The sequence below is a fragment of the Phoxinus phoxinus genome, assembly GCF_949152265.1.
Source record: "Phoxinus phoxinus genome assembly, chromosome: 8".
NCBI lineage: Eukaryota > Metazoa > Chordata > Actinopteri > Cypriniformes > Leuciscidae > Phoxinus > Phoxinus phoxinus.
In genome coordinates, this window is record NC_136883.1 from 18,400,027 (window position 1) to 18,414,298 (window position 14,272).

The 14,272-nt window shown below is 36.9% G+C and overlaps 1 protein-coding gene and 2 long non-coding RNA genes across 3 annotated transcripts; 1 reads left to right on the forward strand and 2 right to left on the reverse strand.

The window, feature by feature from the left end:
- Window positions 1–324: 324 nt before the first annotated feature.
- On the reverse strand, window positions 325–3,857 carry LOC307002824. Its single transcript, XR_013798553.1, has 3 exons — window positions 2,337–3,857; window positions 1,544–2,165; window positions 325–1,137 (listed from the first exon to the last, which is right to left on the reverse strand). It is a non-coding gene; the product is annotated as an uncharacterized lncRNA (long non-coding RNA).
- A 1,063-nt stretch (window positions 3,858–4,920) lies between these two features.
- On the reverse strand, window positions 4,921–7,111 carry LOC307002827. The gene is made up of 3 exons (XR_013798556.1): window positions 6,412–7,111; window positions 5,379–5,504; window positions 4,921–5,257 (listed from the first exon to the last, which is right to left on the reverse strand). It is a non-coding gene; the product is annotated as an uncharacterized lncRNA (long non-coding RNA).
- Window positions 7,112–10,415: 3,304 nt separating this feature from the next.
- LOC307002766 (extracellular calcium-sensing receptor-like) lies at window positions 10,416–13,839 on the forward strand (the record flags this gene model as incomplete). The annotated part of the gene is made up of 6 exons (XM_079620678.1): window positions 10,416–10,630; window positions 10,812–11,103; window positions 11,320–12,111; window positions 12,277–12,504; window positions 12,642–12,765; window positions 12,932–13,839. 6 exons carry the CDS (start codon window positions 10,416–10,418, stop codon window positions 13,837–13,839), a joined length of 2,559 nt encoding a protein of 852 aa, XP_079476804.1.
- Window positions 13,840–14,272: the final 433 nt, after the last annotated feature.

Genomic DNA, 14,272 nt, shown 5'->3' on the forward strand with positions numbered 1-14,272 from the left:
ATAGAAACAAAACTAATGATAACTAATAGAAGCAAAACAAAATAGAAACAAAACTAATGATAAATAATAGAAGCAAAACGAAATAGAAACAAAACTAATGATAACTAATAGAAGCAAAACTAATAACTAATAGAAGCAAAACGAAATAGAAACAAAACTAATGATAACTAATAGAAGCAAAACAAAATAGAAACAAAACTAATGATAACTAATAGAAGCAAAACGAAATAGAAACAAAACTAATGATAACTAATAGAAGCAAAACAGCAGTGTCAAGGATACGTAGCCGCAATCCAATGCCCAATTCAATGGCCTAAAACACACGAGAACCAAGATTAAAACCATACTTTCAATGTAAGGTGGACATAGAAAAATGAGTGGGTTTACATACCGACCAGCAGAGCTTTCATTCACACATCCGGCAAACCAGTCCCTCCTCTCACCTACTACATAAGAGGAATTCGCGCGTCATCCACCGGCAAAATAATTCAGTCCCCTGCCCGCATATAAACAATACAATGGACCTACCGAACAGAAGAGCAGCAGCCACTCAGCCCTTCACCGCACGGCGTATTACAGGTTTGATCGATTGGGAACTACAGCAGCAATGTGACTGTAAACTCAAGCAGTAGAGCGCGAATCCCTCACAGCACGCTGAGTTATGCGTGCGATCGGTTCTCCTTTTTTCCACGTGGATCTATAGCAGCGAGGTAGATGTAGAATGATCCAGCTACCCAATTCGTCCCTCCCGCCAGACACCAGCACACACACCGAGCAGACGAGCTCCGGCAGCCAACAACCAGATGACGCGAGGATGACGCAATATCCTACCACTCTGGGGACACCCTTTATATAGTCCAAATAATGCTGCCAATAATCCTGGGGCGGAATCCTATTTAAAGGACCACCTCACCACACTAAGGACAGGACTTACCTCTGCAAACCAGACAAGTGAATGTATCCTTATCATTCCTGGACTGTTCTTGAGTCAGTACCAATGTTGTGTTCCTGTTTCGATGGACCACGTCAGAGAGTCCCTGAATGGCAGTTGTCACCTCAGACAAACCCTGAGCAGCCTGGACAAGCTCCTTGATCTTCTCGAACACACTGTCCAGTCCACCCTCATCATCTCTGCGTCTGTGAAAGAGAAACGTCACGTCACATGTATATATTAAATAATTAGAAACTGTTAATGTATGCAAATTATGTGACATGCCATTACATTCAGATTATGGACACAGAAATGATTGCTTTTGTGCCAATCAAATATTGCATAAAGTGTCCATTGACGGAAGCTGTCCAATTGTAGGAGATATAGTTGTACCAAAGAAAAGAATCAGATAAACATGGCAGTGTTTCTGGACAGACTGACGGAGAAATGTCCCATTATTTTAGGTGCTTTCATGTAGTCTCTTTGAATATGTTGTATCAGACCATGTTGTATCTGCTCTTTAATTCAGGCCATGCTTAGCCTTTTACAGTGCCTGATGTCAGGAGGAAAAACTGAGGGAGTGTAACAGAAGCCACTGGTAGTCCGACTTACGAGATTATTCGCCTCTTTTGTTGCACAGCTTGGAAATCAACCTCTGGTACAGCCATGATTTTTCGTGAGTTCTGCTTCCAATAAAATGTGCCTAATTGAGCACAAAAATACAGTATGTATGAATAAAAGCTCACTCTTGAAGATGGACATGTGAATGCATATTCATTTAGTTTTAATCTGAAATGGCAAAGGTTTGACATTGGTTATGGCTCCAGTTTAACCCCTGTACATTGTTCAAATTCACTACCCTTTCGTTATGTTCGTGGCTGAAAACAGCCACTACTTTAAACTGCTGTAAAAATGTATCAGATACATTTTTTTTCAATTTGTTTGCATAAATCTATTGATCAACCTCAGTCCTGATCAAAACTACTAAATGTTTTTTAAAAAAATCAGGATTTTAACTCTTTAATTGCCAAATTCATAAATGATGTCACTGATACTTAAATCAGGTGCTATAACAGACATGTCAAATTATAGACCTATCAGCATACTTCCCGTTATATCAAAAATAGCAGAGAAGTGGGTAGTCAGACAGTTGACGGCTCATCTGGAAAATGTCCAACCTTCATTACATCCATTACAGTTCGTTTTTCGGACCCATCACTCCACTGATAGTGCCCTGTGTGTGTTAACAGAAAACATAAAAGGTTTGCTTGACAAGAGTCCTTGTGTCGGGGCTGTCTTCTTAGATTTGAAGAAAGCCTTTGACTCTGTTAACCATCAAATTTTAATATCTAGGTTGACTCAATTTAACATCTCTGATCAAGCACTTTTATGGTTTAAATCCTACCTGTCCCACAGGAAGCAGTATGTGGTAGTAGATGGTGTCAAATCTCCTTGCTTAGATTCTGGAGTTGGTGTCCCGCAGGGGTCTGTTCTTGGGCCGGTTCTGTTCTCTCTTTTTATCAATAACCTACCAAATTCATGTCCAAACGTCTTCTCGCAGATGTATGCAGATGACGCAGTAATTTACACTCAAGCAAAAACCATCCAACAAGCAGCTGTTGATCTTACATCTGCCCTATCTTATGTGCAGGACTGGCTCAAGAATTCATGCCTCATATTGAACACCAGAAAAACTGTATGCATGTACTTCTCAAAATGTCTTGTCGAAGTAAGCAGGTCAAATGTCTTTTTGAATGGAGAGGAACTTCACCTGGTCTCAGAATTCAAATACCTTGGGGTAGTCCTTGATTCAACACTTTGCTTCAAAAATCATGTAAAAAAAGTAGCAAAGGTCGTCCAATTTAATCTTCAACATTTTTATCACATTCGAAATAATTTAACTATGGATGCTGCTAAAACATACTTTTATTCGATGATTATTTCTCATTTTGATTACTGTCTGACTACCTGGTCTCTTGCTTGTCCCACAACACTTAAAACCATAGAAAGTCTATATAAAAAGGCACTAAAAACATTAGATAAAAAACCGCTATCGCACCACCACTGTCAAGTGTTAAAAAAACACAGATTACTAGATTTTCAAAATATGATTAATTTGAAAATGGCCTGTTTGATATATAAGGTCCTTCACTCCCTCGCTCCGCCACCTCTGAAGGACTTTATTAAATCCAAAGAAAATTCTCTGAGGATCACACGAGCCTCTACTAGAGGAGACTTGATAATACCTCACAGGCATACCACCTTCGGTCAGACGGTCCTATCTGTCCGGGGTGGGAAGTTGTGGAATAGTCTTCCTCTAACACTAAGAGAATGTACTACCTATTAGCTCATTTAAAGTCTCACTGAAAAAATGGCTATGGGCAAATCAAAGCTGTACACATTAGTATGTATGTTTTATCCTTTTTTAAAGTGTTTTACGTTGTAATGTGTATATGGATGAGTGTTTGTGAAGTAGAATGTAGTCTTGTTTGAATATTGTAGGACTTGACTGTAGATGTAAATTTTAATTTTTTACAATGTTTTGTGAGCTGTGTGATCCTAGTACGTGGGACTACGGATGGAAATTAGCCCTTGGCTATAATCCGGCATTTTTACATGCATGTACTCCATGTTATGTTCATTAAAATGCATTGTCCCAATCAAATAAATAAGAAAAAAAAAATTTGGGGGAAAAAACACAAAATTACTTATTTTCAATATAAAACTAAGTTTTTTTGCACAGGCCTGTCTAAAGGGTTAATGGTGCCACCTGGTTATCAACAGTGAAAATTACAAATTTTACCTCTTCCCAATGGGGAAAACCATCAACAATCAAAAATGCATGATTATATGGTGTCATGGCTTTGCAATCAAAAAATTGTGGTTATAATGGAAGTTAATTTATCTGATACATTTTTACAGCAGTTTAAAGTAGTGGCTGTTTTCAGCCACGAACATAACGAAAGGGTAGTGAATTTGCCCCGAGTGTACTGTTGAGGTTTTGAAAATTGTAAAAAAACATTTTCCAAAAATATGTGTCAAATTAAGATTTGTCACCAAAAATCATTCCATTTGCTAAAACAGGGAAAAAGTTACGGCCAAATTAAGACTCAAAAATACCCCATAGTGGCTGAAAACATCCCCAACAGCACATAAGGGTTAAAATGTGAGACTTTATAAATGTTGACGTGACAATTAATAGCCCAATATATTTGCCACTTAGCTGTGAAGCAACTTAAAAGTTCATGCTATAGACCAATTTTCTGTTAGTAAACATGGTGATGTTTTTGTGTGGGCGGAGCTTAGTTGGTGGCAGAACGACCCCTCTGGCCGCTTCACTAACGCTAGTTAGCCAATTTTGTAAGCTTGTTTTTTTAACAATGACTGGAGAAAATCCGATTTTATCTTAATGTGCTAACTGTTCAGGACCACGATTGTTATTTGCAAACGTTATTTTAAATAAAACAGATTGGCCGACCCGTACACACTCACTCAATGATTAGCGTTTACGCTCCGGTTGAGTGTCCTGACTACACCCAATAGAGAAACTGAGGATATATACATCTTTAGATGCCTATAACTATGTGCTGAATGGTCACGTACGTACGAGTTGTGTGGTAACGTTAGTCTACAACCCAAAGTTCTGCTAGCCAGCACCAAGGCCAGATGTAAAAAGTACGGTGCAATATTAATGTTTTGAATATTTTTTAGAAATAAAAATTCCAGATACAGCGTATACATTTTTTAACTATATATTTGATATACCCTTTCTTACCAGTTTCTTCAAAAAGTCTAGTCACAATTAATCAAAACGATACAATCACAATCATTTAGTAAACATTATGCAATAAAATTTCTAATTGTAGCCTGTACTCCGTCAATTATTGCACCCAACAACACAACAAGATGACATTTAATAACACTAATAGTAATTAAAGATCCTCATTATGTAGCCGAATCTGTGCTGGTTTGTATTGGCCGCCTGCAGTTTTCCTTTCTTTTTGCCACCAGCGAACGCTGTGACGTCACTGTGATGTCGGCTTGAAATTGGTCTATTGTCACAGTACATTTTCAAGACACAGGGTTACCTAAACTATCATTTGAGATGGTAAATAAAATTGTTCAAATGAAGCACCTCTTGTTCCTTCTGAGTCCAATATTTCCACTCCATTGTGGTCTGTCAGGATGAGTTGTTCATGGCTTCCTAAGGCATCTTTTACTTTGGCAATTATGGATGGGACACTAACCTCCTGCTCAGTAAATCTTACAACCACCATTCTGCTGTTCACAAGCTTTCCACTCTGTACCTCTCCCAGACTGACAGTCCTGGAATTCAAAACAACTAAATTTAGGTTCATTCAAAATTTTGAACTTACAAGAGAACATTTATATTTATATTCTATTGACAAGGACATGGAAATTGAAAAAAAAAATATGCCTTACTTACCTAGTAAAGTATTTCAGGGATTGAGCCCTGGGTGGCACTGAGGGGCTTGCTGGGCTAGCCAACCTGGAGAGCGAAACTGGCCGCTTGTGGAAGGAGTAGGTAGTGGCCCCGCAGCAACGTTAGCACCTGCATCCAGCACATCCCCTGTTAGGTGCATAAATCCAGTACTACTATCGGTTGCCAGTTTATTAGGTTCACCTAACGCAAGCTAAAATTCCTGTAATCCAATACAACAGTCCTGCAAAAAAAGCATGTACAGTTATTATAATGCAAAAGTTATAATGTCATAAAGTTATAGATTTTTGTTGAAACTGTTTTAGAGAGGCATTCCATCAACTGTATGATGGAGCTTGTGGTGCTATTATTGAACTGTATTGCCTTAAAGGGTAACTAAACCCTAAAACAATTTTTTTTTGTGAATGGTCTGTAAGACTGGGACTTTATTAATGCTGTTCATTGATTCAAGTATTTTTTTTTTTTGACATTTGGGTATAAAGTGTTTTAATTTTACAATATATGGTGTAAAAACGTCTGAGTGCTGCCCTCTTCAGGTTGAACGTTGGCTACTGCAGTTGTATTTTCCTATTGGAAGTTGTGGTGCCCTGTGAAGTAAGAGGGTATCAGCTAACCACGCCCTTGACTAAAGAGACACACATCTCAGGTGCACGCCCCCCTCCGCTCCACTTTTCCAGCATTTTGGAAGTCAGGCTCTGACCACCAGGGGTTTAGAGTTTAAAGGGCACCTATTATGACATTTAAAATGTTCCTAATGTTGTTTAGGGAGTCCCCAACAACAGTTTTACGTGCATGCAATGTCAAAAAACACTTTTGTTTTCGTATAATATGCATTTATTTTTACCTGATTTGCTCACCGACTCCCAAATGATTCGTTCAACGACTCATTTTTCCAAACCCCTCCTTTGCGCGTGTCACGAATCCCATCATCAATAACACCACTTCATCAGTTTCAACCCAGCACACCTGGTCCCGCTCATCTAATTCTAATCGCACCCACCTGTTCATCATCACTCACCTTAATGCTCACTGTTCATAAGCCTCAGTCAATCTTCAGTCAGTGTCCGGTCTCGTCTCTCGATACCCGACTCACTGGTCCTAGAAACTCGTTCTCTGGATTTCAGATATCTTTGAAGTTGGTTTCCACCATATCCTAACGCCTTGTTTGTCTCTCATCTGCAGCGCCCTTGAAGTAGCTCTCCCGGGATTCTCACACACCTGCCTGTGTTTCTCCCTCACGGATCTCTGTCACTCCATTGAGGTATCCATAGATCCAGCTGGTTCTGCCTATCCTTCCAAAGAGCACTCCTTCACCTGTATTCCCTGGGACGCTGATCCTGTGTGATATCACAAGCCTTCAAGTATTCCTGAAGTTGCACTTGCTTGTTTCAATAAATATTGTCACTCTACTTTATGTGTCTTCGTCTCTCAGATCAAACGTGACAGAGCGACGCTAATCTGCGATTGGTCAGATGACCCAGCAGTGTTTACAGAGATAATACTTTTTGTCTAACACGGAGTACAATGATGCTTTTATCAATTAAATCGTGTTATAATAATGATTATAGTCCACTGCTTTGTAGTTTGTAGTAAAAACTAAAAATAAGATAAAGAATTTAATGTTATGTTAGCGAGCATAGCCCAGAGTTCATATTGTAAAAGCACAATCAGTCTTTGTTTGCATTAGCCCGATGCATAAACATAACGTTTTTACAAAAAAAAAATGCAGTTACGTTACGAGGTATTAATCTATTCTTTAAGACAACTCCGAAAACAACGACAAACACTTCACATATCTCAGTACAATTGCCATTGAAGACCTAGAAGCTAAACGGTGCTTACACAACAAACAAAATAATAATTAAGCATGCTACATAAAACATAAAAGCAACAATTATTAATAACACTTACAGGTTGTAATACGGAGGAGGAAGCTGATGCAAATACACTTAGAAATAAACCTTCCTTCAATGTCAGCCGGCTCGCGAATCCAAGTTTGATTGCATTTAAAAAGCAATCGTCTTTAAAATGGCGCAAACAAAGCACAAGGCTCGGACTATACTTCTGTGGTATAGTTATATGAATTGTAGCCACTTAGTCTTCAAATGCTCCTCCTTGGGCAGATGAAAAAAGTTGGCTTTTGAGTCGCACTTCAGAACACAGCGTCTTGTCGCCATGATATTTTCCCTGCCCTTGGAGCGCAATAAGTGGGCGTATCGTATTCAAATAACTTGACAAGTTGACGTCATCTAGTCAGAGAAAAAGCTTCGGTCTTCTAACGATTCATAAAAATGACTCAGAGTCGACTCTTACTTTTGAAAGACAATAACTTTATATACGGTGCACTTTCATATTTCAAACTTTGCAGGATGTTTTTGTTCACTTAGATCTATTTTACACACTACATGAAAGGTACATTTCAAAATTCCATAATAGGTGCCCTTTAAGTTACAGAATACAGAAAGTAACAGCCAGGTGATACAGAAACACCTAACTTAACTTATATTGCATTGAGCCAGGGCTGGACTGGGACTAAAAATCGGCCCGGGCATTTTGGCCCAGACTGGCCCACTACATATAATCATAAACACCACCCATCTTTGCATGCGCTTGCATATGTTTTTGTTCAACACTAATGCCATGTAATGATTGTGTATGTATGTGTGGCGGGTGAACTGATGCAATCATATCAGTGGACAATGTCAGTTTGTGTCCTGCATTGCGCTTTTGTGGGTCACATGACGTAAAACAGGGTTCCTTCTGTTTTTTTGGCAATGTATGGGACCAAGTGTCCCTCTGGGGAGCTACAAAGATGCAATATTGACAGTTTCAAGCAGACTTGCCAGTGTATAGTGAACAGGATGTGTTTGCGAGACCAGGATTCACTCATTTGAAAAGCAGCTGACCGGATGTCATTGTCATTGTTGCTACATATATGTAGAATTTTATATAGGTATCCGTCAAAAGTTTGCACATTTTTTTAATGTTTTTAGAAGAAGTCTCTTATGCTCATCAACTCTGCGTTTCTTTGATAAGAATATACAGAAAAAACAGTGATATTGTGAAATAGTATTACAATTTAAAATAGCCTAACTGTATATTTTAAAATGTTATTAATTTCTGTGATTCATCGTTACTTCAGTTTTCAGTGTCACATGATCCTTCAGAAATCATTCTGATATGATGATTTTTTTTTTTTTTAAATCTGTGTTGGAAACAGTTGTGTTGCTTAGTATTTTTTATAACCTGTGATAGTTTTTTCAGGATTCTTTGATGAATAAAAAAATATTAAAGAACAGCATTTATTTAAAATCTATTGTAACAGTATAGGCTACACTACCTTTCTTTCTTTTTTTTTGAAAGGATGTGTTAAGTGATAGTAATGACTATTGTTAGGAAAGATTTATATTTTGAATAAATGCTGTTCTTTTTAATCAGTGAATCCTGAAAAAAGTATCACAGGTTATAAAAAAAATAATAATATAAAAAAATTAAAATAATAATTACAACATTGATAATACCTGATTATCAAATCAGGATATTAGAATGATTTCTGAAGGATCATGTGACACTGAAGACTGGAGTAAGGATGCTGAAAATTCAGCTTTGATCAAAGAAATAAATTATATTTTAAACTGTAATAATATTTCACAATATTACTGTTGTTTCTGTATTTTTTATCAAATAAATACAGCCGCCTTCCAAAAATATTAAAAATGGTGATGTGTCCAAACGTTTGACTGGTATTATATGTTTATATATGTACGGTAGCACTGTGGTCTTGTGAGGCACAACATTTAGTTCCTCCACAGGAATTACAATAAAACAGATTGAAAAACAAAACATTTGAATCTCCTCTCATTCTTGATGGGGCATTTAGCCATTGGGGGAGTGTCTATTGTCTCCCCTCATTCATATTCATGGTCATAAACACGCCTACTCATACAGCTGTGCTGACACAAAAACTGACTTACAAAGTTTAAATCATTATTTTGTTGTTTTGTGAAAGAGTGGTCAGAATGATTTTCACATCATTTTGTAGTAAAAATTCTAGCCTACAAGAATGGTAACTCAAAAGTCTTGTGCCAAACTATTCAGTATGAGTTATATGGGCTCATTGCAGTGGCAATTTTTTACCCAAAACTTACTAACCATGCATAATATTTTTTTTTCTATAAAATGCAAACATACAACTTCCATTTTGCTCACATATTATTGTAGCAGAGTTTGTGCTGAATACAGCATAATTATGAGTTGGCCAAAGGTATGTTGTAAGTAGCTGAAATAAGCACAAATGTCAGGGCATGTCAAAACATCTCAAGGGCCCCAAAAACCCCTCAGACCCCAGTGTTCTAATTTCTAAATTTCTAATTTAGAAATTATAAATTGATCATTAATGAAGTATGAAAATACAATTATTAAACACATTCTAGATAGGCTTTTAAATCAAGAATAAGCATTTATAGCTGTATTTGTAAACATCTTATTAATGTCTGTTAGGGTTTTATAAATTATTAATTAACTGTTTACTAATGCTTAAGTAATGATTAATAGCGTGCAGTTATTATAAAGTGTTACCATTTTATTTTATTTAAAGACTGTATTTATATACAAATATATAAGGATTTCAACAAAGATAATGATGCTTTTTTGGTTATGTTCACCAAACTAAAGAATTGGACTTCATAATGTTAATAATGGCCAAGATCAGCAATGAAAATTAAAGTGTACTGCTCAAATGACAACAAACTTTAATTTCTCAATAATTATTTTCAAACAAAATAACACTAATAAAAGATTAGACAAAAAAAAAAAACACTTGTAAAACATGCTTGATTATTTTTTTTACAGCCTACATTTCCTTCATGTCAGGATAGAGCACCTCCTACATAAAATGTCCAACTATTTTCCCAATGAGGTTTAGTACCTTTCATTGCTATAAATATCACAAAATTCTTCCTGTTCAACCCATTACAATTTCATACTTGCCACGTCTCTGAGTTTCATCTATTCAGTGGGTGGATGGAGCCATTCTTTGCACTCATGCACGTAGTAATGACCATCATTACTTTCACCAGAGCTAATGAAACTACCTGTACTCTGCAAGGACAGCCTGTATACCCTCAGTTATGGAAAGATGGAGACATCATAATTGGAGGTGTTTTCTCTTTTCATAGCAGCTGGGAGATCAGACAACTAACATATTCTGTTACACCACCTCCACTGAAGTGTGTCAGGTAGGCAACACCTAAATCAGTGTATTTCAAAATCTTTGGCTCATTTTGAACATAAATGTTCTCACCAAAACATCACAATTTAGCACTAAACGTTTCACTATCTATAGCTGTAGAATATTGAAATATAATATTATGATTCAGCCAAATGTAATGAATGTTTTTTTTTTGTTCCCTAACCAAGTCTTAACTATAGAGACTTCCAGTATGTGCAATCCATGCTTTTCGCTATTGAGGAAATCAATAACAGTTCCACTTTGCTACCTGAGATCTCATTAGGCTACAAGATCTATGACACATGCGGTTCGATGGCAATGGCTGTCAGAGTAACTATGGCTCTTGCTAATGGACATGAGAACGCAACCTCCGATGGACCCTGCACGAAGCAAACATATGCACAAACCATACTAGGAGACACAACCTCATCAGCATGCATGGCGATGGCAAAAAGTATTGGACCGTTCAGTCTTCCGATGGTATTAATTCCTCTTTTAGACAAGTAGTTCTTATATGGCAGTCAAGTTATTTTATTTAAGTATTGTTTAAGTATTTTTATTACAACTACCACCACTAATAATAATAATATTAATAATAGCAGCAAGTACATTAATTAATAAATTTATATTCATTCAGAAAATGTAACCCACTCATGATTACTAAATAACATGGCACACTATTTAATTGTTTCTTAGATCAGTCACTATGCCACCTGTGAGTGTCTCAGTGACAAAACCAAATATCCTTCATTTCTTCGAACTATTACAAGTGATTACTATCAGAGCAGGGCACTGGCAGAACTGGTTAGACACTTTGGATGGACCTGGGTGGGAGCCATAAGAACAGATGATGATTATGGTAATAATGGGATGGCCACTTTCACAAAGGTGGCTGAACAAATGGGTATTTGTTTGGAATATTCTCTACCTTTTTTCAGAACCTACCCTGAAGATAAATTAATGAAGATAATTGAGCAGATTAAAAGCTCTACTTCGCGAGTTATTGTGGGATTTCTTGTGCACTGGGACTTGGAAGTTCTGCTGCATAAATTTGTTGAATACAATATTACTGGTTACCAGTGGGTAGGTACAGAGGGCTGGATCTCTGATTCTGTTATTGCCAGTATGGATAAGCACCACATTCTGCAAGGGGCCATTGGTCTGGCAATACCCCAAACACAGGTGACCGGTCTAAAGGAATTTATTCTAGACATTAAGCCTCTGAAATCTTCGGGAAGTGCTATTTTTACTGAGCTCTGGGAAGCCCTGTTTCAGTGTAAATACTCCACCAAGAATGATTCAGTGTCCACAACTGCATGTACAGGAAAGGAGGAACTATCCCAGATGCAAAACACTTTCACAGACATGTCATTAATGCCCATCTTCAGCAATGTGTACAAAGGAGTATATGCTGTTGCTCATACACTGCATGACCTTCTGGGTTGCAAGGAAAAATGTGCCTCAAAGAAACAGCTTGATAATTTAAAAGTGGGTTAACACTAAGTTAATATTTTGTGAAGAACTTTATTAAAATTGGATGGACTGTTATACAATTTTATTGTATAGACTAAAAATGAACTCAAATGATTTCTTGAATTAAACATTTCAGCCAACAACTAGTTAAACATTTCTAAATACTGTATTTTTTGTCAGTTTCTGAAGCACCTACGGAAGGTGCGTTTCAAAACCAAAGATGGCGAAGAGATTTACTTTGATGAGAATGGTGAGGTAGTGGCAAAATATGAGGTAATAAATTGGCAACCAAGTACAAAAAAACATGATGAATTTGTCACTGTTGGCCTTTATGATGCCTCTCTTCCCATGAAAGATCGTTTGGCAGTGAATATGGCTTCAATTGTATGGGCAAATAATATAACAAAGGTGAGGATAAAATGTGAAATGTCATACAATTAAGTATATTGTGTGTGGTGATGATAATGAATCTTATAATTGTATGCAATATGTAAGTAATAAGTAATATGTTCAAAAAGTGTGTAAAGTTGAAATCCATGTTACAGGTCCCGGAGTATGTGTGCAGTGAGAGCTGCCCCCCTGGCACTAGGAAAGCTGTGAAGAAAGGAAAACATGTATGTTGTTATGACTGCATACCATGCACAGAGGGAGAGATCAGTAACACTACAGGTATAGTATATATGAATAAAAAGGATGGTCTCAGAGTAAATATAGCTACAACTAGGCAAAGTTATCTAAATGTTCAATGGAATAATTTCAGAAGTTTGCTGAATAATCTTTATTTGTGGTACATTTATTTTAAATATTATTATTGTATTTATCGCACCTAATATAGATTCTATAACATGTCTGCGGTGCCATCAATACTTCTGGTCAAATCTGCAAAAGGATGGATGTATTGAGAAGGAGACTGAATTTTTGTCTTTTGAGGAGATCATGGGAATCTTGCTTACAACAATTTCTATTGTTGGTGCATTTTTAACAATGATAATTGCATTCATATTCTTCAGATATAAAAATACCCCAATTGTGAAAGCCAACAACTCAGAATTAAGCTTCCTGCTCCTGTTTTCACTGATATTGTGTTTTCTCTGCTCACTTACTTTCATTGGTCGGCCCACTGAGTGGTCCTGTCTGTTGCGCCACACAGCATTTGGGATCACTTTTGTTCTCTGTATCTCTTGTGTTCTGGGGAAAACTATAGTGGTGTTAATGGCCTTCAGAGCTACACTTCCAGGAAGTAATGTCATGAAATGGTTTGGGCCTCCTCAACAAAGGCTCAGTGTTCTTGGTTTCACACTCATACAAGTTCTTATCTGTGTGCTTTGGTTAACAATATCTCCACCCTTTCCCTTTAAAAATCTAAATTATTTCAAGGAAAAGATCATTTTAGAGTGTGATGTAGGTTCATCTATAGGTTTCTGGGCTGTACTAGGTTATGTAGGATTTCTTGCTCTTTTGTGTTTCATTTTGGCTTTTTTGGGCCGTAAATTGCCTGATAAGTTCAATGAAGCCAAATTCATCACATTCAGTATGCTCATATTCTGTGCTGTATGGATTGCTTTTATTCCAGCTTATGTAAGCTCTCCTGGAAAATTTACGGTGGCAGTAGAGATATTTGCTATTTTAGCTTCAAGTTTTGGTTTACTTTTCTGCATTTTTCTCCCAAAATGCTATCTGATTTTACTTAAACCAGAGAAGAACTCCAAAAAGCATATGATGGGCAAAATGGCATCAAACTGACTGACTGACATGATATGTGAATTGATTTAATTAAAAAATCACTTTACTGCAACTTTGTATTTTTTAACAAATACATAGATAAAATGTAAAACATGACATGTCTAATAGAAATGTTAATATACAGTAAGTCATGTTAATATTATAATATTAGTAACTATGGAAACAAACTAGCAATGGAAAGAAAACGGGAACTAAACACGGAAGACCAAGGCAGAGTCAAAAGAACACTGGAAACCAAGGCAGAGACAGAGGGATGGAGAACCACGGGACGCCACTGGCTTGGAGGATGAAGGCGGAGCAGGAGGAATGGATGACAAACATTGTAAATATTGTAAGATATAAGTAAAAAAAAAACATCAACAACAACATAAAAAAAAGTACAATATGCAGTATAACAAATTAAAATGTATCAGAAACACAGAACACATATGTT